This window comes from Mercurialis annua, linkage group LG5 (assembly GCF_937616625.2).
Source record: "Mercurialis annua linkage group LG5, ddMerAnnu1.2, whole genome shotgun sequence".
NCBI lineage: Eukaryota > Viridiplantae > Streptophyta > Magnoliopsida > Malpighiales > Euphorbiaceae > Mercurialis > Mercurialis annua.
The window spans coordinates 49463836-49490691 of NC_065574.1; the positions used below are offsets into that span (position 1 = coordinate 49463836).

The 26856-nt window shown below is 29.9% G+C and overlaps 2 protein-coding genes across 4 annotated transcripts; one reads left to right on the forward strand and one right to left on the reverse strand.

Annotated features, from left to right (window-relative positions):
- The first annotated feature begins 15515 nt into the window (after window positions 1–15515).
- Window positions 15516–23554, forward strand: LOC126680760 (protein ACCUMULATION AND REPLICATION OF CHLOROPLASTS 3, chloroplastic). Of its 3 annotated transcripts, XM_050375939.2 has the most exons (17): window positions 15516–15946; window positions 16043–16101; window positions 16701–16765; window positions 17450–17584; window positions 17767–17815; window positions 18332–18444; window positions 18520–18591; window positions 18843–18953; window positions 19208–19389; window positions 19822–20100; window positions 20207–20289; window positions 20409–20803; window positions 21408–21512; window positions 21949–22086; window positions 22400–22566; window positions 22678–22771; window positions 23110–23554. In XM_050375939.2, the coding sequence occupies exons 1-16, from the start codon at window positions 15624–15626 to the stop codon at window positions 22748–22750; spliced, it is 2349 nt and encodes a 782-aa protein (XP_050231896.1). In that variant the 5' UTR covers window positions 15516–15623; the 3' UTR covers window positions 22751–22771; window positions 23110–23554. The 3 variants fall into 3 exon arrangements, with proteins under 3 accessions (XP_050231896.1, XP_050231895.1, XP_050231897.1); XM_050375938.2 differs by lacking the exon at window positions 23110–23554 and having other exon boundaries at window positions 22678–22926; XM_050375940.2 differs by lacking the exon at window positions 23110–23554 and having other exon boundaries at window positions 15517–15946; window positions 19828–20100; window positions 22678–22926.
- LOC126680762 (uncharacterized) lies at window positions 22880–25136 on the reverse strand. Its single transcript, XM_050375941.2, has 7 exons — window positions 24841–25136; window positions 24389–24647; window positions 24239–24301; window positions 24106–24145; window positions 23931–23995; window positions 23561–23677; window positions 22880–23463 (listed from the first exon to the last, which is right to left on the reverse strand). The coding sequence occupies exons 1-7, from the start codon at window positions 24855–24857 to the stop codon at window positions 22990–22992; spliced, it is 1035 nt and encodes a 344-aa protein (XP_050231898.1). The 5' UTR covers window positions 24858–25136; the 3' UTR covers window positions 22880–22989.
- Window positions 25137–26856: the final 1720 nt, after the last annotated feature.

Sequence of the window (26856 nt, forward strand, 5' to 3'; positions counted from 1 at the left end):
CAACTGATTTTCTGAATGCTAATGTAGGAGGCCACCCGTCGTGGGCATGGCGTGGAATATTGGTCGGTCGAGATGCACTTACGCTAGGTTTGCGTTGGCGGGTTGGCAACGGAAGAATGATATCTATCCGTGATGATCCATGGTTACCATCAGAATTTCCGTTTAAACCGAAGATTTTACAAAATGCTCCTATAGAGGTTCAACGGGTTTCAGATTTGTTAATAATGGGTCGAAATGAATGGAATGTGCAGATGGTTAAACTGGTCATTAATGAATCAGATTGCGACTATGTCCTATCTTTACCGTTATCAAATAGTTTCGTAGAAGACAAGCTGATTTGGAACTGTACTCGTAATGGTATATTCTCTGTCAAATCATGTTATCATTTAATTTATGATACGTGTTTAGACTTGGATCTTCGAGGTCGCTATATTGCTGGGTCAGGTTTGCATACTTCACCTAATTGGAAGCTTTTGTGGTCTTTAAGTTGTCCTCCAAAAATGAAACATTTTCTATGGCGAGCATTATCCAATTGCCTTGCAGTCAACGTGAATTTAAAGCGCCGCATACCAGATTTTAATCCGATATGTCCTGTTTGCAAACAGGATGATGAAACAGTGGTTCACCTATTGACACAATGTACTACGGCAACACAGGTAAGTATTTTATTGAAATATTTACTTACTGATTTAATACTAATTATATAAATAAGATTAGATGATGTTGCGATAATTATAAGAAGAGAAATCATATTATTCTAAAGTATTGGTTTGCTGGAAATTTAAAACAGTAATGTATGTGTATTACATGAGTGAGTTTTCCTTTTGTAGCTAATAACAAGGTAGCTATGTAGGGTAGAATAAATTGTGTCATGATTTTCTTTACAAATAAGTTTAATTCTGTGAAATATAGTATGTCTTGGTCATGCATATGATATATTTATAGATTGACAAAATGACTTACCTACTCATATGGCCTGCCATCAAACTAAAAATGCATAATTACAACAACCAATGTATATGAGAAGAAAACAATCTTTAATAGGAATAAGTAAAGAGTAAGTAACTACAGTAGAAACATACATAGCAATAACAAACATTGTGGTCATTTTATGATTTGGTTAGCTATGAATTAGTTAATTGTTACACCGTATATTATATGTGAATTAAGAAGCAGGTAGTATGTTTATTTTTTATGATCACATTTTCGATTTAAATTGTTGTTTCCTTGATGACTTTAGTAATATGGTGAAGAAGTAAGTAAAATAAAATAATAGATTTTATATTTTTTTGAATTTAGCTGCTTTGCTAAAAGTGTATTATATTCAACATTTTATTTATGGAACTAAGTAAATATATTCAGGCGTAACAAACTTAGGTGTTACGTACAGTGACTATACTTGAAAGTAACCCCAATTACAGATGGAATATGTGAGTAAATGATATGTTCAATTTAATGTGCGTGTTATGTTTAGTATAAAATTTTATTGCAGTTATCCAATTACACTATGCAGTAGTGTGTGCTAGATGTTACCTATTTAAGTAGTTAATCTGGGATTTAAGTGTTTATGGATTTCAGGTAAAATTAATCCTGAGAATATCAATGATGTTAATATTTTCAGTTCTGTGTAGTGTTAGACTATCCATTGATTCTTGAAATAGAAAAACATTTCAAAACTTGTTATGTATAGAAATGAGATGTGTATCCAGTTGATATATTACCAGTGTAATAACTTGTTTCTTTGTTTTAATGCTGATTAAATTTTAGGTTTGGTTTGAATCAAAGTTTGGCCTTCGCTCGGAATTACTACCTCATGGTTCTTTGATTGAGTGGTGGAATGCTTTAGTCAATGATTTGCTTCAACTGGGACGGAGCAAAGAAGACTTTGTGGTTTGTGTTTATATATTTTGGAACATTTGGAAAGCTCGAAATGAGGTTGTCTTTAATCAAAGTCATTGGCCGATTCAATTGATAATCACGAAGGTAAATGAACAAATACAAGAGTACATGGAGGCAAAACAGGGGAGATTTACACTTGAAGGCAGGCGAAACATTCCTCCTAGTGTAAGAGATGATGTAGCTATATGGTTGCCGCCGCCGATGGGGTTCTATAAAGTAAATTTTGATGGAGCAATAAATAAGGATTCTCGCATAGGATCTATTGGTTTTGTTGTTCGTGATTATACAGGTACAATTATCTTGGCTGGGGCTCGACGATTTCCTGGCATAGTGGTCCCAATTGTAATAGAGGCTTTGGCACTTCGGACATCAATGGAGGAATTGTTGCGGATAGATCATCAGAAATTGATCTTTGAAGGGGATTGTCAGATTCTAATTAATGCAATAAATTCCTCCTCTAGTGAAGACAGAGATGCCGGAGTTATCTTAGAAGATATATTTAACCTAGTTTCTAATTTTTCGGAAATTAGGTTTCAGTTTGTATCTCGTTCTTGTAATTGGGTAGCCCATTCGGTGGCTAAAAAAGCCCTTGTTGATGACTGCTTCTGCAGATCTCATCATTTTATTCTGGAATGGCTCACTCGTGCTTGTTGAGGAGTCATTCATACTTCTCATTGTATTGATCGTATTGATATAATGAAAATTAGCCTTTGCAAAAAAAAAAAAAAAATTACTGAAATTTTAAGTTATTGGGCTTAGATTGGGCTTTTATTAGATACCAATTCAAGGGAGGCCTATATTGTCCCTACACTATGTAATATCCACAATTCAATTTTTTTTCTTCTTTTGAGAAAATAGGATAACTTTTCACTTCCTTTATATTTGGCCTAATCACTCAAAAAACCCTCACCTTTAATTTATTTTTCAATTTCACCCCGACGTTGAAAATTTGTCAATTTTACCCACTTTTGAATTTTCCGTTTTCAATTGTACCCCAATTTTTTAATTTTTGTTAATTTTTTAACTTAAAGGATGAAATCATTCAATTAACTAAATTTAAACATGAATTAAATTATTTTTTATTAAAAAAAGTACAAATACATCCTTTATTTTTAAAAACTAACTAAAACCCATAATCATATTAACACTAACTTAAATTCTTAATTAATTTAAATAAATTTAAATAAATTTTAAAAACGTACAATTAACATATGCTAGACATGGAGAATGTTTTAAACAAATTTCCAAACGAAAAAGACGTTAATTTAATTTTTCAGGGTATAATTGAAACACAAAAATGCAAAATAGGGTAAAATTGACAAATTTTCAACATCAGGGTATGATTGAAAAGAAAGGTCAGGGTTTTTTTAAGACATTAGACCTTTATATTTTACCTATTTCTCATTATAGTAGTTTAATTAATTATTAAAAAATATCTAAAATTTAATTATTAATAAAATTATCTAAAATTTAAACTGGTGTAATGAAAAACTCCTTATCATCAATTTTGCATATTTTTCGTACAAACATACTGACCTAAATGCCACGTATACATACACCCAAAGTTAAAATTATTTTTTCTCAAAAAAAAGTTAAAATTATTTAATAAATTTTTGTTCACCACTCTATCAATTTAGTCTCACGTATCTAAATTTTTTTTAATTCTTTTTGAACATTACAAATTTTTTGATGGAACCTTTTTTACAAATCTTATTGACATGTTCTTATTGATAATAATAAATCGGATTGTGAATGGTGTAGATTAGGGAACATGACCCATCATGTTCATTTGAACATGAGGGAATCCCAATCCGTTCTTTTAACCTTCTGACATTGTATTTTTTTTACTCGTGGCATACAAATCAACGTTTTGTTTACGTAAAATATGTAAAATTGACAGCAATATGTTTAGCTACACTTATTTAAATGTGAGGTATTTTCGGTTACAAAATAAAGTAAACGATTTTCAGTGAGAAATAGGTGAAATACTAGGGATTGTGGGTGAAAATTAGCTATGAAAATATGATGTTAAAACTTATTTTTTAAATAATTGTAACTTTTAAAATGGAATAAGTGGGATGTTATTGTAATTTTAAAATATATAAGATGTCAAAATACAATTTGTTAATATTTCGATATCAAGACACCACTTCGTACAATAAATTCTCTTGAAATATAGAATTATTCTATATCTATTTTTAGTTTTTTAGAACTACTGTATATATTTTAAAATCAAGAAATTAAACTGGAAAAGAGAAGAGCAAATAAAAAAACTTTAATCTATATCTATATATTTATATAATATCAAAAGGCCTCTCATTAATTCTCAACAAATAAAATTTTCTCATTAATTCTCATTAAATAGAGAATTCTTATCAATTTTCACTTTTTTTTAAGTCATTTATTAAAATTATATTTATTTTAATAAGTGTTCTAATCTATATTAACTTCTAATACACATTATAGTGTTCTAATCTATATTGACTTCTAATCTCTACACTTTATAGGGTTCAATATATATTAAGTTCTAATCTCTATACTTTATATGTTCAATATATATTAACTTCTAGTCCCTATACATAATTTATTTATTAAATATTAATCTTTAAAAATAAAATTAATATAGAATTTTGAGAAACTCACATATTATAAAAATATTTAATTCATTTTTATTATTTTAACATTGTACTTTATTTGATTTTTACCTAATACAAAAGTCATTATTAAAAGAGTATTATCATTAATATTTTCAAATAATGTATTTTTAACATTAAGCTAAATTTTTATTTTATTAGTTTGAATATTATGAATTTTTTTATATTTTATATATTTTATATATTTTTTTAATAAATTTATTATTTAGATAAATTATTAATTTGATTCCGCGTAAACACGCAAAACTTATAATTATCACATAAAAAAGAATAAAAATAAAAATACATTTTATGCGATATTAAAAATAGATTATTAAATAGAAAATTAATATCTCTCTTCACATGATTCTCAAATATTCCGCAAAATGAACATTGAATTCTTATCTTTTTTATTTATGGATCTTCCCTATTTTCTCAATATGGTTAACTTAAACAGTTTAACCGACTAATTAAAACTAAGTAATAAAAATTATGTGAATTCAAATCTTCCATTGGATTTTTTTGGGGGAGATTTATTTTTTAGCCTTACTACTTTTACTCTTTCAAACTCAAAATCAACCAAGATTGTGCTTGACTTTTAAATAAGGTATATAAAAAAGACCAAAAAGAAAATAATAGCCCAGAAAGAGGAGGAAATTGAAAATTATATACCTCTTCAAACAAATTAGATTTTTCCTTTGAGATCCAAAAACTTCTGCTGCTTCATACAAAGAGAAACAGAACAAGTCAATAAATATTTACCATAAATATTGGGTATTAAAATGCTTTAAAGAAAATAAATTTCTTACTCTCTAACCCTTGAAATTTTTAAACATAGCCCTAATTGACACTTCTTCTTTTCAGTCTAGCTACAAGCTTGCTCACTTCAAATCTTTGTGTGAGAATAAGAAGCAATTTCTTGATAGTTTTTCATATTGACATGAGATAAATGGCTTTTTCTTTCAAGTAAAAAAAAAGATATATCAACTTATAAAACTTAATGATTTAATTGTTAATTTCTCCATATTTTCAAATTTAATAGAGAGACAACTTTGATAACTAAATATAGAGTTTCATTTTTTATAAAATATAAACTGTGACGTACAGATGTCAGTTATATAAAAAAAACGTATAGATATTCTATAATTATACAATTAAAGTTTCAAATTTGATTTACATTAGATATGTGATTTAAATATAAGAAGTATAACATAAGTGCGTGCGCGCGTGTGTATATATATATTTATTATATTATAATTTAATTCTCTCTTCAAAATCTCAATTTAGTATAGAAATAAATTGTGAGTAAAACAACTTTGATAACTAAATATAGAGTCTCATTTTCAATAAAATATTAAGTTGATGACGTGTATGTTAGTTCAATTAAAAAAACATATGGTGCTAAAAATCCAAACCTTTATATATGTTTGCAACTTATATCGTTCCTTTAAAATTTTATAATTATATTCGGTTTCATCTGTTTGCTGCAATTCTATTTAATTTTTTAAAATCGATTTAATTTTGCCCACATGGCATGTCGAGCTGGAATTTAATGTAAAATGACCATATCATCCCAGTCACGGGTCTAATGGTGACAAAACCCAAAAATTTTATAATTTTCTATAAATTTATCCAAAACTTTTAAAATTTGCAAATCTATCTCAATGTGACGATTTTATTAATTCTATTAATTATTTTTAATTAATTTAATTGTGTCAATTCACCTCAATACATCCTTTTTACTTTACTAGTTTCGCATTACGTGCTATGCACGTGGCCCGTGATGTAACTCGTCAATATACAATATTAATTAATTTTTTTATAATTATAGTATTAATTTATTTTATTTACAATCAATAATAAATTAGTTCGATTTTTTTATTAAAATAAATATACTACTTTTTATTTATTCGTTTTAAATTTAATTGACATGAATAATATTTATTTATAATTTAATATATTATGACCATGCCAATGCATTTTATTTATAATGAATATTAAGTTAGTAAGAATTTTTATTATCCTATTTATTATAAAAATAAAATTAAAATTAAAATACACTTTTACTTATTTATTTATTTTTGCATGTAGCTCATAATATAATTCATTAATAAAGAATAATTTAAAATATTATATTGTTTGAAAATCAAATGATTTGATACCTCAGTTTTGATTTTTCAAACGTGAGGGGTCTCAGAATAATTTGCTCTTATTATCTTTTGTCCTATTTAACCCCTCAATTTCAACTTTTTTTTTACAATCTGACTCTTTTGTCAAACGTGACAAAAACGCGTGAAGAATATTTAAAATACATAAATTGTTCTATCTAACCCCTGAACTATACTATTTTGTTCTATTTGAACCTTGAACTTTTTGATTTTTCTATTGTAGATTCGAACTCTTAATTTTTATCCATTTAACCTCCTTGAAAATATAATTATTTAATTTTTAACAATATTATGTCTATAATAAATTCTTAGAAGCATGTAAATTAATTTATGTACGATGACATATAATTTTTTTTAAAATATAATTTTTTAAAATGTTAATAATATTTTTATAAATTGTTGACGACAATAGGAAAAAGTAGAAAAAAGAAATATATTTAAATTTTTTAAATAATTACATGATATAAATTCTTATACATGTAAATATTTGTTTACATTTCAATAATGATAATTAAAGTTTTTCTATTTTTAACGATATTATAAAATACATAAATTTATTATACTTTGATGATATTAAATGAAAGCTTAATTGTTCTTAAAATATATAATTTGTAGTGTGTTTCACAAATTAAAACAAATTTTCAATTTTAAAAATATAAAATACCAACTTTTAATTTTTTTTTGCAATTTGAAACTTTTCAAATCAATTTTAAATTCTTCAAATTTGTGTTAAAATTACAAAACACGCTAAATTTCATGACTTTTAAAGTAATTAAGCTTTAAACGATTTTTTCAAATAATATATAAAATACGTTATTTTTTATTTTAAATATAAATAACATATTTAGTCTTATTATATTTTTTTGAACCCTAGACTTTACCATTTTGTTCCCTGCGATCTTTAAACTAATTTCGTGTTCCATTGGACTTTTTAACTATTCTTTTTATTCTATTAATGTCATGTCAACAAAGTCATGTCAGCAATTTTATCTACGTCAGCGCGCATTGTGTGCACGTTTCGAATGAACGGTTAAATAGAATAAAAAAATAGTTAAGAGGTTCAATTAAACACAAAATTAATTTATAAATTATAGAAATTAAAGTAATATAGTTTAAGGGTGAAATAATATATTAAGCTTATTAAGAATATGTCACAATTGAAGTTTGAGTTGAATTAGGAATCATAAATTTGACTTGAATAAAATTACTTTTTCCAATTTACGAATATGTTATTATTACAAATTTGGTCCATGCTTTACACTGCCAACATTTAAAATAGTAAAGGTTTGATACATTGTGATTCACTTTACAAAGCGCTGCAAAAAAAAAAAGCTATCAAAATAGGAATTTTTATATTCTGTACTCAATAGCTATTAATAGTTAATATGGTATAAAATTCTATAGAATAGGTGAGTATTATAGTTGGATTAAAAGTAGTTTAAATTAGCTAATATATAGATAAAAAGATAATTACTATTAAATAATATTTTAATAGTATTAAGGACATTAACGTAAATGTGTCTGTCCCCCCCCTCCTATCCGTGCTTTTATATATAGTATAGATATAGATATATCTTTTATGATCATTTTTAACTTCAAATTAACTGACTGCTTCAAAGAATTCTAAAAAATAAATAATATAAAAATATAATTAATTAATAAAAGATTGCATAAGAGACTCTAACATACATTTTATCAATAAAATATAAAATATTTAGTTCAAATAAAGAAAACGAATTTGTTTTCATCAAAATTAATTAAATTTAGAAAAATAAACCACAAAAATCAAAATTGTATATAAATTTTTTTAGAGATCTAATTAGGGTTTGGAGTGGCCATCACCACCTCTGTAGATCCGACTCGTATAAAATTAACTCATGCCCGGCCTTAGGGCCACAAATTTTAGAGGGCCCCATAATTATATGGGGTCCATAGAAAAAATAAATGTCATATTAAAATTTTATTAATTTGTTTTCTGATAGATGAAATTTTTACTTTTAAAATTTAATTAGATTTTTTTGTAATTAGAAAATAATTTTTAAAGGGTCTCTTTTATGGTAGTAAATGTTATAATTTATATTTAAAAATAAATTAGGCTCTTTTAATAATAACTACTATAGCAATACAAACAAGAGTAAATTACATTATACATATTCTTTTTATATAAAAAATTATTTTTAAAAAAAAATGTTATAAAAATTTACTAAAAATCTATCGATATTTACCAAAAATTTACTAAATATTTATCAATAATCTACCGAGAGAGTACCTTAATTATATAAAGTGAAAAAGAACATATTTTTATGAGAAAAATAAAACGAGTTTATTTTTACGAACAATTTTACAAAAATAGCTTTTATTTATAAAAAAAATACTAGATCTCGCCTAGGGCCTCGGTTCATCTAAGGCCGGCCCTGAATTAACTTTTTATATGGCAAAAGTTGAAGGTTACTCATGTATATTCTTTGAAATAATATTTTGATAATTATATAAGATGTCAAAACATTATTTGTTTCTGATTCCTTTGATACCAATGGAAAGAGAAGAAGAGAATGTAGATAAAAGTTTAATGTGTTTTCACATTTCATATTAAAAAAAATTGAAATAAAAATATTAATTTTTTACGACATCAAATCTAGGTGATTAATAAAAAAAAATCATTTCACTTGATTCTCAATTATTGTGCAAAATAAACACAAATAGTACTTATCTATTATAATTTTATTTATTTTTATGGAACTTCTTTATTTTCTCAATATGGTTTACATAATATTTTGTAAAATTATGTGAATTAAAATATTATTTTGGATTATTTTTAGGGGGTTTGGCTTTCTTGGCCTTACCAATTTTATAACTCTTTTAAACTCAAAATCAACCAAGATAGATAGAGCTTGACTTTTAGATAAAAATATAAAGAAGACCAAAAAGAAAATAATAGCCCAGAAAGAGGAGGAAATTAAAAATTATATATATACCTCTTCAAGCAAATTAGATTTTTCCTTTGAGATCCAACAACTTCTGCTGCTTCAAACAAAGAAAAAAAAAACAAAGTCAAAAGATATTTACCATAAAAATTGGGTATTAAAATGCTTTAAAGAAAGTAAATTTCTTACTCTTTAACCCTTGAAATTTCTAAACATAGCCCTAATGGCCACTTCTTCTTTTCACTATATCTACAAGCTTGTTCACTTCAAATCTTTATGTGAGAATGAGAAGTAATTTCTTGATATTAGCTTTTCATATTGACATGTGATAAATGGCTTTTCCTTTCAAGCCAAAAAGAAAAGATATATTTTATTTATAAAAGTTAGTAATGATTTAATTCTCTCTTCGGATTCTCAAATTTAATACAGAGACTGCAAATTCTGCGTAAAGACAACTTTGATAACTAAACATAGAGTCTCTTTTTTTCATAAAACATTAAGCTAGTAACGTATAGATGTTAGTTCTATAAATAAACTCACGGTGTATTAGATGTTAGTTCCATAAGAAAAAAAAGTATACATATTCTATAATTATGCATTCAAAATATTATGCTATACAAAATTTTAAATATTATAATATTTGCGTGTGAGTGTGTAACAAGTATAGTATAAATTTTTAAATATATAAGTTCTCAAATTTAAGATAGAGATAAATTTTGCATAAAGACAACTTTCATAACTAAATATGGAGTCTCATTTTTAATAAAATAATAAGCTAACGACGTATAAATGGTAGTTTAATAAAAAAATGTATATATGTTCTACAATTATGTATTCAAGTTTTCAAATTTAATATAAGTCAGTTATCGTTATGAAAATTCTAAATATGGTTGTCAAAAGTTTTTAACAACGATAAATGTGTTTATGCGTGTTGGTGTAATATAATCTCTTTGATAACAATTTTTTTAATATTGGTCGCTACGATATATTTTACAAAAACTATAAAAATTGGTTGTTAAAAAAAATCAATAACTATAAAAGTCGTTTTCAAAACATTATAATATTAATTGTTATTTTCATATGTTATAGAATTTTATAGAATTTATAGAATTTTTTATTTATTTTTATAATTTAAAATATAAATATTATTAAAATTTAATTTTTTTACCTACTCATCGATAAATTACAATAAAAGTGAAAAGTTATTTTTATAGTGAAATACGGTTTTCTATTATAATGAGAAGACAATATTTTCATTTCACTTTTTTTTTAAATTGGGATTCTATTTTTTTTTTTAGCAATGAAATTATTTGTCGTTATGAAATGGTTATATTTAAAAACGACATATATTAAGTTGTTGGTAAAGCATACAATTTGTAAAAATAAGATTATCGTTGTAAAAATAATCGTTTATAAAAAATATACAAATAGTAATGATTTTGATAGTCGTTGTAATAAACCATGAGAAATTCTTATGTAGATTCAGTCTACCACGTTATTTGTGGACTAAGTCAATCATATCATAACACTTCATTAAAATGAGGGTATTCTTGTAATTTTGTTTGTTATTTACATACACTTTTGAATAATGATATTACAAAACTACCTTCATTTTAATGAGGTTTTATGATATGATTGGTTTAGTATACAAAAGACGTGATGGACCGAGTCTACCTAAATATTTCTCATAAAACATTAATAAGTAGTGTGGATGAATGGACAGTGCACTGTTGGCAAAATACTGCAAGCGTACAGTGTCAACTCGTAATATAGACTGTAAAGTCCGGATATCGTACCTATAGAGAAAGCGTCTAAAGACAACCAATTAGGAGACTCGATTCGGATAGTTAAAAAGATAAATTGGATTGAAGTATGTAAATTTAAAAGATAGATTAAACAATTAAAGAATAAAGTAAACTGAGACTGTAAATTAAATAGGATTTAAACAATAATGAGAAAGATCAGGGATTATTAATCTACTTTATGCCATTAATCTCATGGTTTATGGATTTCATTATCAAATTGCGGTTCAGGCTGATCTAAGGCACCTATAGCTCTCTCTCAAGCCGCTATAGGCAAAAACAGTCAATTAAACAATTAATAGGCAACTACTTACTCTCGTGTTATAATTAACCTAAATAATTAATTGATTGATGTTTGTTAAGCAAACCTAAAGAACACACATTCGCTAATTCACTCTCGTGTTGTTAACTCATGTGTTATTGATTACACGGTCTATTTCAATTCAACTCTCTCAAGTTACAATTAAAACACAAGCCAATAGTTTAAGTGATCAAATTAAACTAAGCATTAAGAACAATAATTAATACGCAATTATAACAAAACCCAATAAACCAATTAATTAGCAAAGCATAAATTCAATCAATAATCCCCGACGATGGGTTTAGTTACTCATGATCAAAGATAAACCAACAATATAATATATAGAATTCATAATTGATAAGATAAACAATGAAAAAGATCTCTCTGAATTATCGTACCTTAATCGCATAAAAATCCCAATATAATATCGAAGAATAAAATCCAGCTCAAAAAGTAATCAAATCGAAAAACGATGAACTAATACTGAAATAAAGCTAATCTATTGTTTTTAGTCTAATACAATGGTGGTCGAACTAAGCCAACCCTAATTTGGTTGTAAACACCACTATATATACCCGTTGTCAGCCTTAGATTCGTATTTTGCTGAAGTCCCGAAGTCGTCCCTTCATAATTTTAGAATCGGAATGAAAGATCGGGGTCAAAACGTAATTTTGGACAACTCAGCAGCTAGGCACGATGGGAGGCGCATTGTGAGGCGCGTTGATTCAATCGTGCCTTAAAATCTCAGCATAAATTTCCCTAAGGCACGACGCGAGATCGTGCCTCCCATCTCGCCTCCTCTTCAAGTAAAAAACCAAACAGAGGCACGATGCGAGGCACGATACCACCATCGTGCCTTCCATCTCGCCTTCCACCAAACATGAATAAAACTAGGGGCACGATGCGAGGCACATTGCTTCCATCGTGCCTTCCATCTTCCCTCAGGCAAAATCTCAGAACAGCTCTGAAACTAACTCGAAACGCCTATCCAACTCCGGTCTTGCTTAAACTTCACCGTATTGCTCCGATTAGTTTCGAAACTCCGTGAAATCTACGTGGTAGTACCTGAAACGCTTAAATAAGAAATGAGACCCAATATGCATAAAAATAATCACCAAACACACGTAAATAACTCGTAAAACAACTGTAATATAGGAGTAATTCTACTCCTATCATGCACCCCTCTTGACTATAGAGTCATATGAAGTATTTTAGTGATCGCACCACCCCTAGCTAAACTTCCAAGTTGTTGTACTCCTTGTAAAACCTCCTTGTGAGGTTTTTGTACTTCTTGCGAGATTATTGTACTCTTTATGATGTTAAAGTATATTGATGAAGGCCTTTACCGTCTGAAATATTCAAGATAAGTTCTGATGCAGCTTTAAATATTATTATCAATTTTGTAGTTGTTGATATGATTTGTATTGATACTTTGAGTTTTAACACTTATTGTGGTTCTCATTGTTTTTCAGAAATAATATCACCTGAAATTGCGGAGACACTGGCATAAGGCGAGAAAGATATACCATCAATAATAGAAGTCATAATTTTTGATACTGTTCGCTTACTTTGCATATGTTAAGCGAATGTGTAATTGGATGACTCATGAAGTGGCTAAAAAGTCCTCAAATCCTCCTTTTTAGGAGTAATTATTGTAATATATGTTATCTAGTTCTGACAAACAAACATTATATACTTTTATTTACCGAAATTAATGCAACAGCTATTTGACCAAAAAAAATTCATTCTCAATGCAACCAAACACGAAATCAATTGGACCCCTAATCCTCAAAACATAGACACGTCGTCCAAACATCTTGATTACACAATCTCGCTAGCCGAGGGTTTCAACCAAAATTCATAAGACTCATCAATCAGTCATCTAAACATATAAGACTTACATTAGAAATGTTATTAGTATCCTCTAGAATGATTTGAACCGAAATCTGAAGAAAACATCAAAAACTTTGACGTTCGATCGATTAGCTTTGTCGGTTCCGCGAACCATTCTTCGATTCGTGCTCTACGCATATGATTTTTAGTTTCATTTAAGTTCGGATTGATGTTTCAGTGATTGTTTTGCAAGAAATTAGGGTTAAAAACGTTACATAGGACTTGCGAGATGAGAGCATGTGAATAAAATAAGGACGTGCTGATTTTCATCGTGTCCAAATTTATTTATAGACTTGAGCACCGAATCGCACACCTCATCACACGCTTAGTTGTGTGATCTTTCCAGCCTAGTTATTGTTATACCTCTTAGGAATCCCTTTATTCATTTTTATCTTGATCTAACGATTAAATTAGAAGAAATAGTCGCTTTACTAAACTATGCCAATTTCTGAAGGCATCTGAACTCCATCCCTAGTTACTCTCCAAAATGGATCACAACGATCTCGAAGGAAATCCAATTTGTACACTCATCATAGCATTTCATATATCTTTCCTATACATCCATTTTATTTCAATAATGTACAGAATTCAATCCCGACCAACGACCAAATCGTTTAACGAAGTGTATTCATTTCATCTCACTATCTCAATTGTCATATAATTATAACTGTTCGATTTTGATACAAATTCTTAACCCGTATTCTCATATCACCAATCATTCTTAATTTTAATGAAAATTACCTCACATATAACATGTGTCACGTCCGAATTTCGGCGATTCACACGTCACACGTCGAAAACTGACACCGCGATGGTGCAGAATATTACATTATTCAAGCAAAAACTACTAAAACATAAAATTCAATTAAGAAACAGTGATTTTTGATTTGAAAATGAAATATACAGCTTCTTTATCTAAAAACCAAAATTTTGTTAGATTTTAGAGAGAGAATGTTTTTGTAGAGAGAGAGAAGAGCAAGCTGTAATGCGATTTTCAATTTCGATATCAACAAAGCTTTATTTTACCCCCTTGAACTTGAAACGAAAGATCAAATAAAGTCAAGTTTAGGGTTTTAAATAAAAATACCCTCAATTTATGATGTAGAGACAGATCCAGAGCCATTTAAAGATCAAAACAGTGTTCCACGTACATCCATTTTAGTAACAACTGCTCCTAAGCCGGTAGGTCTCTTTCAAAAACCGCTTTAGTTGATGTGTCCTATGCTCAGTGATGATGTTGTCATCGGTGATGTGCAAGTTGCATTTTGGCTCGTTTTGCCCGTTCAACTCCAAATTGTCGAATAATTTGTTGCCACTCGAGTTCCAGTTTTTCCAATCATTTTGCGCCATCTCGTTTAAGGGGGTAAACTAGCCAAATTGTGGGTGGTTTTGTCCAAAACTATAAACTTATTCTTAATTGATATTTTATGCCAAGTTGGAGGGCCAAAAAGAACTTTTTTTTATTTCGATATTATAAAGTTTGGAGAAAGAATATAAAATATAACGACCTCCTTAAAAGAAGGGTTAATTACATATAAAATCACCACCTTTATACGAATTTTCAAAAATAACACGATCTTTAAAATGTGTCAATTCAGGGCATCACCTTTCATTTCTTTTCAAAAACAACATGGGCACGTTTTAGATAAAATTTTGCTGACTTGGACACCCGATGGGAGTGTCACGTGTCATGCCACGTCAGCAAAAATGCCACTAAAAATGTGCCCGTGTTATTTTTGAAAAGAAATAAAAGGTGGTGTCCTGAATTGCCACGTTTTTAAAGGTCGTGTTATTTTTTATTTCGATATTATAAAGTTTGGAGAAAGAATATAAAAATATAACGACCTCCTTAAAAGAACGAGTATCTTTGTTGTTTGTTTTTTTTAAGAAGTATTTATATGTAAAATTCCCATTTTTTTTCCTATGGAAGAAGGCAAATCCGAAAACAGAGCACCGTACAATTTTATATTTTTCCAGATGTAAAACTCCATTAAAAATTTGCAATGGAGCTTCTTCCCGTTTACGCTAATTTTCACTCACTTTCTCGCATCACTTTATCCTCTTACCTTTCGTCAAAATCCGTTTTGCATAATAAACAGTTCTTTCAAACCTTAAAGTTAAGCAGGAGATTGAATTTTACCGGTAAAAGTACCCCGCCGCGGTTATTTAGAGTTGCGGCGGCGAGTTTGGAAGAGGTTGAAGAAGAAAAAAGAGCGAGTCAGAGCGAGTTAGTGGTGGAGGTGATTGGAATTGGAAGTAGAGTAGATGCTGTTTTTGATTTCTGTTTTGATTCTCCGTTTCAATTATCTTCTTCGTTTAGATTCTGGTAATTAATTTCTCTAATTACTGTTTTTATCTGCTTTTTTGTTTTGTTTTTGAAGTGTAGTGTTTAGTGTTTATCTAGTTTGAATTTGTTTTGCAGGGATATTGATGCCAAAGATTCACTGAATGTGAAATTACAAGAAAGAGTTTTTGGAGATGGTTAGTGTTACGAATTTAACATTATCTTGATGTATTTTTATGTCACGTTGATTGAATGAAGTGTGTAAAGTGGACAAGATTGTATTGAAAGTCTGTAAAATGGACAAAATTGATAAAATTTAAATTTTAAGGGGAGCAAAACTGTAGTACAAGATTCAAAAATAATAAGGTGGCAACTACACACCATAAACTCTCCCTTAGTGCTACCTAGATATGCAGTTGTTTATTTTAAATATTGATATATTATTTAATTCGGTTAGATATCATGATATTAGGGATTTAGTAACTGTTAGTTGCCTATGCGGTTTGGATTTTAGGTATTGGTTTGCTCTTGTTTTATGCATAAAACATTTAGGTTTGTCTAGTTACTAATTAACTAACAAGAATTTGGAGCCTTCTTTTTGGTGTTTAGTGGTTATTATGGTTTTGATATGTGGTGGCAGTTTTAGGAGGTTCTTGTATGTGTGTTTTTTTTTGTATTTTTGTAGAAAGGGCTTCGTTATGGAATCTTGAGCATGATTGGAGAAACATTTTTTTTATGTTGTGTTGATCATGTCATGGATTGTAGATATCTTAACATGTGTTCTTCATGTTTGCAGATCTTAATCCAAGGATTTTGGAAGCTTCCTATTTTATGCAGTCATGTTCAACAGCTATTATCTTGGTTTGTGCTTTATTCTGCGATTCATTTCATTTCTATGATTTATGAGACCGTAATAAACTTGGAGTAGCTTTTATCTGTTAGATGAATTGTTGTGTGTGTAATTGTAATGACGGATATCAAAATTCGTGTGGAGAAATTCTGAACCAAAAGATATGTTCGACAGGAAATATATGCTTTTTATGAGGGTATGAGAATAGTGCTCATTGATACCATTATCAACTTACAATTTGGGATGTTCATTGTGAATGTTGTAATTCTCTTGATTTTTTTTCAGCCGGTCAAGCTACTAAATTATACTGCTTCGCATGTGGGGCTGAAAAGAAAATGCTTAAACTTACTTGAATTAATTAAATTGTCCTGCTTCTGTTTATACATGCATGTGAGGTTGAAAACAAAACACTTAAACGTAATTGTATATCTATAACTTCTTTTAGTCTGAATTTGTGATTCTGAATCTGTGCTTCATATGTGAGTCAATTTTTCTCGTGTAATTTCTGGTTAAGATGCATTAAATGAAAACAATTTTACTTTAAAAAAAAACTATATGATTTTATAGAAATTTTAATTTGCTATTCTGGTGTCATTAGTGTTTCCTGTCCTTTGGTAACTTAATAGCTTGACTGACATGGAAGTATGGCTTATCATTTGTTTGTTGTTGTGCATGCATGTGTGCGACTTTGCTAGGTGGCTACTGCAGGATTTGGCATAGAGCATGTTACAGCACTTGATGTACTTAAAACTGTAAGATCTAGAAATGGGTTTGCTGTTGCTGTTTGTCTGAGGCCTTTCAGCTTTGAAGGACAAAGGCGTCAAGACGAGGTATTATGAGATTGACTGATATGACATGCTTCTTTTCTACAAATAAAAAACAAAAGTATCATGGGAAACTAATTCAATGTTGAAAAAGTTTCATTTGGGTTTCAATTTACTCGAAAATATTATTCTCTTATTTGCCTATTTGCTTGATTGTTTTCCTTGAAATTGTAAATACCACTTCACAGGTGAAAGATTTGGTAGGAAAAATCCAAGAGTATGCAAATTTTTGCATTGGTAAGTAATGTGTCAAATACCTTTAGGTAGCAAGATCTTTTGTTTGCTTTTGTTTAGAACTATAAAACAGATAGAGAATGATATTTTCGAATTAGACCGTGGCTTTCTCCAATATCATTGACAGGGCTGCCTATTCGTATGCATGAGCTCCTTTATAGTCACATCATTAGACCACCCATGTTACCATGTGCGTATGATCTAATGTTGTTTACCTTTCTGACTTGGGATTATGGCCCAGGAGAGGGCAGCTTGTTCTAGTTGTTTGACTTAAGAAGCTGGTTGAGGGTATCTACTGGAAACCTGAGGCATTATGAAACAATAATTTTTTTGGACTATACTGATACATTGTTGGGATATTGCGACTAGCTCTTTCTCTCTGAACATCAGAGAAAGATAATTGCTAGGTTAAATAAAATTTCTGGAAGTAGATCAAATGATTTTATCTACGAATCAGGATTTACTACTAGATTCGTAAGCTAATAGATGTTTTTTTATGTTTTTTGTTGTATTTTATAGATATTGATGCCGACACACTACTCAAAAAGGATTTGGTCACTCTAGATGAGGCTTTGAGGACTGCAAATACTGCTGTTTTGTTGGCCATGAATACCGTTTCTGTTTTTATCTCAGTATGTATTTTTTTTATTTTCTTGGTCTATCTCAGTTCATTCTTACCATAATTTGGATATTGCTGGTTGTTTCAGGAGATGCACCTGAAACTAATTGATTCACTGAATAACAATGTGAGAGAAGTCGAAGTTTCAGAAGTTTTGAAAGTAAGGGTTGATGACCATTCCATCAACACAAGTTAGTGACTTCAATTATTTTTGTGTATTTCTTCTTGTTTATTGTTCTGGCATATATCCATAGTTTCTTCTTATGGTTAAAAGTATCAGTAAAGTATTCTCTTTCAAATTGATGGATGCATGATTTAACTTTGAGGATAACAGGACATTTAGATTTGTATGTCTCATTTCTTTTTCCTTCCCCTGTTCTGACCTTTATTAGCAATTGCAATCATGCACAGATTTTGAAAAGGTTCAAAGAATCAAAAATTGGATTTGGAGCTGGCAACAACGCCAAAAGTTCAATTTTGAAAGCTCTATATGACTGCCCTTTCATAGGACCTGGTGTGGAGGTATGATTAAAGTACATTTCACTGGAGAAGTGTGAATATTTGCATTAATGATTTAACAAATGTAAATTGCAAAGTATATTTTTCTACAAACAATGGGTTTCTTCTTGTTGTCTTGCGGATAGGTACAAACATTTTGAATCATAATATTTTCTTATCTCAAGTCATTGTTTCGAGGATTAAACACCATTCTTTCTTGTTGAAATCTAAATTCTATTCTAATGATTGTTGATTCTTTTGGTGTTGATTATTTACAGAACTTAAATGGCGTTGTCATATGCAACATTGCCAGTTCAGATTTTATTGAAGACAGAGACATAGATACCTCCTTGCTTACTTTTCGTCAAACTGCAAAATATACGGGGGAAATTATTATTACTACAGCTCATGAACCTAATTTGGACCGCAACATGATTGTAACAACAATTCTCACTGTGGGGTAAGAATCTATACTTGAAACATACGACGCTATCGGATGAGATCTTAATTTTCATCAATGTGCATTGGTTGATAATTGTTTAGTATCTTTTCAGATGCTTTGTCCCAAAAAAATTACTTTTCCAATCATTATTCAGTTAAACTAGTTCTGGTTATAAATTCAAAACAATTTTAGTGATAATCCCACATAAGAATTTCAGGTGAAAATGGTACAGGATCTCTCAACATTAAGAACTTTCTGAATTTGTTGGATAGACATATTTCTATGCTATGAAAATATGAGGCTGGTTTGTACATTGTTTAGGGCAATTGTTGTTGTTGGCTTTTCTAATTGCTTAACAAGAATCCTCACCCTCATATTCATTGATCAAAAATATGCTAATTTTTAGTTTCTCTTCTATTTTCTTTTTGAACTTTGTCTCATTATTACTAGTTGTAGTGAGGTACAGAGTCCTCAGAGAAATAGCTTGTTGTCCAGACTGGCCCAGCATTTCCCCTTTGTTTCTAACTTCTTAAGGAGACAACAATCAGATGATAAAGAAGGAATCAATGAAGTCACAGATCCACAGCTTTCCAAGGAGTTAAATTCATCAGAGTCTGCTGCAATAGAAAGTAGTAGTGCTGCAAGTGGTGTGGCAGAAGGTATGGATAAGGGATATGAAGAACCTGAGACATTACCAAGCAGCAACTATCATGATATTAACAGTTCGAGGTACAGTTGTTTCTACTCTCGAGCCTTGTTCTAATTTATATGTGTCTGATACTCCATTTTCTTATCAACTTTGACTTCTGAATTTTTGACATGATAAACATTGCAGTAATGAAGCTAAAGAAGATGAGATTGGCTTATCAGATGCCGAGACCACCACCTCTTCCAATTTGTATGAGCAATTTACTGAAGGTAGCACCAAAAGGTTAAATTCAGTTATAGTTGAATCAATTCTTTTTATTTTTATCAGTGTACGATTTGTGAAGTCATTACTATCTCTTGTCTAACCATGTCCACATGATATTATGTAGAAACTCCTGTTCTGCAGAGGGAGCCACTTACTAGTTGGAACTGGGGACCAGGATATCAAATTGCACAAGAGTGGGCCAAAGAAAGGGCTGGAGATACTTCAATGCTTGATAACCTGAGCATCTTCCGCCTTCCAGTTGGTGTAAGGTCTTGGGAAGAATCGAAAGAGGGTCTAAATGTCTCATATGCAACAGAACTCTTTGAACCAAAAACTGAAGGAGTTGTTAAAGAACAAAAAATTGCCATCTCCAGTGTCTCTTCTTTGGGTGCATTGAGTGATACAGGTTTCCTATTAGTAAGGGATTTTTACAATAGTGCATCTACAATGTTAAAGAGCAGGAATGTTGATGTACCAAAAAAGCAAGGCGTTCTCTCTGTTCGTGCTGCATCTATGCTGGTATTCTACTTATTCCATGTCATTTTGTTCTTGTTTTGGGCACTTTGGTTGGTAACTTTTAAACTTTATATATGTATATTATTTCAACACAATAGGTGACTTCTAACTTCACTCTAACCATGTTGGATAACTTGCATCATGCACTGAGAGATGGGCTTATAAATGTATTTTAATGTTTTTGGTTGGATGATAAAACTGTTTACATAATTTGTAATGGGATGGATATATTCTTGCTGTGAGCACGATTCTTGCATTAATTGATTATGGATTTGTGCTTATGGCTTCTTTGGAAGGGTTTATTTTTAGCATCCAACAGTATCAGCAAGCTCTTTACTATTAGCACTTCTGTTTTTTTACTTCATATATTAGGATCAACTATCCTTTTTCTATAATTATTTTATTATCATTGTTCTTGTTTCTTTGTTAAATATAAGCACTTCCTCATTAAGAAATAAATGAGAAGAACACCAAGGTCTCCTTTGTATATTTAGAGCCAATCTTAAATCCTAAATTTTTATTTTTTTAAATTGCTTTCTGGTTTTAAAGATGAGTTTCTTCCGTCGTTTCAGAAGGCATTGTATTCTAATTATCTAGTTGAATGCAGGAATCTGAGCGAGATTCCCCAAAAAAGTGGAGTCCTGTTACAGAGATGCAGTACAGAGGAGGTGTTTATAGAGGCAGGTGCCAAGGAGGTCTTCCTGAAGGAAAGGTACCCAGCTGTATCCCTGTCAGCACTATGCAGAATTTTCTTCCTGGATGATTTTCTGTTTCTTATTAGTAGAAGAAACCAAAGGCCTTTTTTCAATGAATCTATTTGGACTTAAGTAGCAATTTGTCCCTTCAACTTGTAAGCAATGGACAATTAACACACAAATTAACTTTGTTGGCAAATCAATACACGAACTTGTTGATTATGGGCAATTAGCCCATTTTGGCAAATTAACTTACAAGTTAAGGGGGCAAATTGCCAATTTAAGAGACAATTAACTTACAAATTGAGGGGGCAAATTTTCAAAATGGGGCAAATTGCCCATAATCATCAAGTTCGTGTACTGATTTGCCTACAAAGTTAATATTTGTGTTAATTGCCCATTGCTTGCAAGTTCAAGGGGTATATTGCCACTTAAGTTAATCTATTTGTGTAGGGCCAACTTATGCTTGAAGATGGTAGCATATATGACGGAATGTGGCGTTATGGTAAGAGATCCGGTCCAGGTGCACTCTACTTCAGTAACGGAGATGTGTTTCAGGGGTCATGGAGAGATGATGTCATGCACGGAAAGGTTTGGTTTCCTTTTGTAACATTTTCTTTTTCTAAAAAGAAATGCTACAATTAAGACTTTATCTTGTTGCGCCTCTAGCACGGTGATATCTCATTAATGTTCAATTCATTGGGATCAGCACAATTATCCATGAATGCTATCAAACATGTCTTGTGTGCCTTCTGACTTGCATCCTTAATTCGCACTCAATGTAGTACAAATTTTTCCTACATCTCCTGCTACATAATTTTGATATGAAACTTCCGTAACTTTCATGGAATAGATGGATTTTCTCTTATGAATTTGAATTGAATAGATTTCTGTCATCATTTAGGGTTGGTATTATTTTCACACTGGAGATCGATGGTTCGCAAACTTTTGGAAGGGTAAGGCAAATGGTGAAGGCCGCTTCTATGCGGAGTCTGGTGAAGTATTTTTTGGCCATTTCCAAGATGGATGGCGACATGGCCTCTTCCTTTGTATTGACATTGATGGAGAAAGGTTACTTTTTATTAGAATGCCTCAATTTTTCTTCCAAATGCAGATTTAGGGAAAGATATACATAAACTTATTTTTTGTCCAGTTATCTGATACCAATTCTCTGTATCGTAGGTTTATTGAGACATGGGACGAGGGTGTTCTTGTGGGTCGGAAGCAAGTCGATTCTGAGAAGGATGCTCGATAAGTATTATTTCAATTATTTATGGTACACTGTTTCAACATTTTTTGTATGTTGTTGATACATTTTCACTTTGTGAATGATGATTAGTGAATGTATAGTAGACCGTACTAAGAAAATTTGGCGATAAAATCCTTTAGCGTAAAACATAAAATATCAAAAAAGATTAGAGTTTCCATTTTCCAGAATTGCAATTGATGGAAGACAAAACTATAAAAAAAAAAAAGCTAAAAAGAAAAGTGTCTTCAGTCTCTCAAGAATCTAAGTAATCTTTTTCCGTTCGAAATTAGAAAGTCTTCGAGCCCCATAGCATAAAGCTGCTCCTCAGTGAGAACATAATTCTCATAATAAACTTTCTTGATTAGGAAACTCCTGAAGATCTCACATTGATCAGTTGTGTGCAAATGTGTCAAGTGCCATCTACATAAAGACTCCGGCCCCCTCAAGTAACTAGGAAGAAACCTCAAGAAATCAGAACTCGCCAACTCATTGAACAGATGAATGGCAGTAGTTGTTTTCCAAGAACTGTCAGCCATAGTTAACAATGTTGATTTCTGGTTCCTGATGTATTCTCTTGATCTTAAATCAGCCTGTCTTACAGGCTCCGGCAGATGATACTTGCGAGTTATTTTCGCTACGTTGATGGCGGTATCTAGTGATATTCTGTGACCAATTGATACATATATGGGATCATGTGATCCCCTTGTTGCTCTTATTGCCTGTTGAAGGGGAAAAATGATTTAATAAAACAATGTAGCAGAAGAAGAAAAAAATCCTCAATACTAAAAACAGGGTGTATTATTCGGAATCTCTTACTGCTCCCCACATGCAACCAGAGCGTCCTGTCAATTTGGCAAAATCCTCACCATTTCTTGCTCTGTCTTGAAGCAGTTCTCTGATTTCATCTTCATTCAGACCATCCACATAATGCAGCTGAAATTATATTCAATCCAAAATATTCTGATATATAAAAGATTTAAGATGATATAATTATGAGTCGATTACTATCACTCATGAATTTAGATCTGATACTGTTTTTCTAATTTTAAAAAAAACACCATTTTCCACTTGAATTTTAAAAAATTGCTATTTCTCAACATGGTTTCAGATATCTATATAAAAATCTGAAAAAATTAGTAATTTAGAGAGATTTAGAGAAAAAAAAATAATATTACCAGAAACTTACATTCTTTCCAATCCCAATGGTGGGAATATCAGCCAAAACGCCTAGATGGCAAGCCAAGCCAAAACCTACATGAGATTTTTTATTTATCTTTATGTTATAGGATACATTTGTCAATATAGGAAACAAAAAATAATATCTGAAAGCAAGTCAAATAAATTGAAAGAAGACTACTTGCCTCTTGGGTGAAGCTTTCCATTACCATCCACCATTATCAACTAAGCAAAAAGTGAAAAATAAGTCTAAAACATGGTAAAAGAAAGTACCAGCAGATGATAAAATTACTGCAATTCAAAACATTCAACAGTCACCTGTGGGTAAAAAGGATTTTGACTCTTCTTCATCTTCTCAATAAGTGGTAAAAGTATTGGAACCTAAAATGACAAAAAAAAAAGTCAAAATCACATAACTTCAGTGTAAAGTAAGAGCAAAAAAACAGAGAAACTGGTGAATAAAGTGACCTCTCGGAAGGCAAGAAAGCCGGCGATGTAAGGAACACGAAGGCGAACGAGGGAATAATCTTCGTAAACTACTCGAAAAGTTTGGAGATCTAGAACAATAAGTGATCCACAAGCAACAGAAGGATCTTCTTTCAAGAAACTTACATCAACACCGCCCACATATTTTAACAATAGTTTACTATCATTTCTTGATGAGTTGGGTAGTTTCCATTCAAAATCATCCTCTTCGATCAGCCTCCTTTTAAGCGAATGCTGAGTCCTAAGTCAAGAATCCAAGAAAGTATGAATGATCAAACCAAGAAATCAAGAAAATATGAACCAAGAATCAAGAAATCAAGAAAATATAGACCAATTCTTCTCAAAATAAGAAAAGAAAATATAGACCAAGAAATCAAGAAAATATGAACCAAGAAAGCAAGAAATATGAACATGTTGACATTATATATACTTACTCTAACCAACTGGGCATCTTTGATTTGGATGGTGCTGAAGAAGAAGATAGATGATGGTCCGGTTTAGCATAAATTAGAATAATTGGTCATCTTTGATGTGAAAATTTCAAGAAATTTTTTCTTTTTCTTTTTCTTTTTTCTATGTTCAGTAAAATATATGATTGGTTTGGAAAAAGCCAGTCTTCTCTTTTTCTTTTGTATACTTAGCAATTAATTTATTCTTAAAGTTGTGCATGTAAAAGGTCACTGTTACAGAGGGGAAGGATGAGAATTGTAAATTTATGGGAAACAACCAAAAGTATAGAATATTAAAAGACTTTGATCGACTCTACAATGTGGCTACCAATCATCTCTAAATATTTTAGATGAAATAGGCGCCATTTCGACTTACTACAAATTTGCATTAATTGGCAAGTTTTCTGAGGTAGTCGGTTAGTAAAACCAAGAAACCAACGATTGGTGCAGTCTTTGTCATGAAATGTCTACATCAGTATTTTAAAAACCGGACGACCGGCCGGTTCAATTGGTTCAACCGGAATCCGGCCATCAGTCCGGGTTATTAAGTTTTCAGAACTTAGTTGGACCAAATTGAACTGGAAGAACCGAGTAGAACCGTTGAACCGGAACCGAATTGAACTGGCCGGTTCAATTATACATACATATCTAAATTAAATTTTTAATTCTTTTAATTTTTGTTCTTTTTAATTATTTCTTTTTTTCTTTAAGTTTCTATACTAAAATCGATAAGAAAAATTGATGTTGTAGCATATGGTAATATATCATTAATAAATGATTCTCAATTACTAATTGAATTAAAATTGGAAATATTATAATATTTAAGTCAAATTATTTTGCTTCCATATTAATTAGAATTAGATTTAATTTATATATGGAATTAAAAAATGTTATTTTGGAAATTTAATTATACTTTAATTTATTATCTTAATTAAAATTTAAAAGGATACAATATTTATTTATTTAATTTAGCATTTGGTAATATATCATTAATAAATGATTTTCAATTATTAATTGAATTAAAATTGGAAACATTATAATATTTAAGTCAAATAATTTTTGCTTCCATATTAACTAGAATAGATTTAATTTATATATGGAATTAAAAAATGTTATTTTGTAAATTTAATTATACTTTAATTTATTATCTTAATTAAAATTTAAAAGGATACAATATTTATTTATTTAATTTAGCATTTGGTAGTAATTGATTTTGATTGCTAAATGAGTTAAAAAATGGTAAATTTTCAATATTTAAGTCAAATATGACTATAATTAATTTTGCATAGAATAATTTTAAAAAAATAATTATATTTTAATTTCATTTGCTAAATTAAAATTTAAAATAGAGTAATATTTATTTAATTTTACTTAGTGTATGATAATATATAATAGAATAGTTTTCATAACTAATTGATTAAAGTGGTAATTTATTTAATATTTATATTTAATTGATTGTTTCTTTTTATTAATTTTTTATTTTATTTTATTTTTGGCTTATTTTATTTAATTTTATTCTATTTTTAGCCCACTTTAACCTTAATTGTTTATTCCCTAATTTGGCTCTTCTCCTCACTTTGTGAGAAATGCAAATCTGGGCAAATATACATGATGCGTAAATTATGGTGGAATGATTTGGTGTATTGCTTAGAGCATCTCCATTGCATGTTGTATTTTTTATGCTATTTTTAGCACAAAATAAGATAAAATGCTACATATAGCACATATTATTAAAATTTACTCCATTGCAAAATGCTAAACTAAATGCTAAATTTATAGTTTTATAAGTGATTATCATTATTGATGGCAAATCTGTAAATAATTTAGATATAATAAGACAATGAGAAAATCTCCACGGACACAATATCACAAGACAATGAGAAAATCTCGTTTAAGGACACTCTTATGAACAATTTTAAAGGTGATCGGAGTAGCCAGGATGAAGATTTTGAAGCTTTCACACTGGAAGAAAAGGATATAGAATTTGGTGACTCTAAAGGA

Excerpts from the sequence above, each read along its gene's own strand:
- LOC126680760 (XM_050375939.2), top strand. The coding sequence starts at position 15,624 with ATGGAGCTTCTTCCCGTTTACGCTAATTTTCACTCACTTTCTCGCATC. Across the intron at positions 16,766-17,449 it reads GTTCAACAGCTATTATCTTG|GTGGCTACTGCAGGATTTGG; the intron begins GTTTGTGCTTTA and ends CGACTTTGCTAG. Across the intron at positions 17,585-17,766 it reads GACAAAGGCGTCAAGACGAG|GTGAAAGATTTGGTAGGAAA; the intron begins GTATTATGAGAT and ends ACCACTTCACAG.
- LOC126680762 (XM_050375941.2), bottom strand. Across the intron at positions 24,302-24,388 it reads GCTTTCTTGCCTTCCGAGAG|GTTCCAATACTTTTACCACT; the intron begins GTCACTTTATTC and ends TTGTCATTTTAG. Across the intron at positions 23,464-23,560 it reads CTGGTTGCATGTGGGGAGCA|GCAATAAGAGCAACAAGGGG; the intron begins GTAAGAGATTCC and ends CCCCTTCAACAG.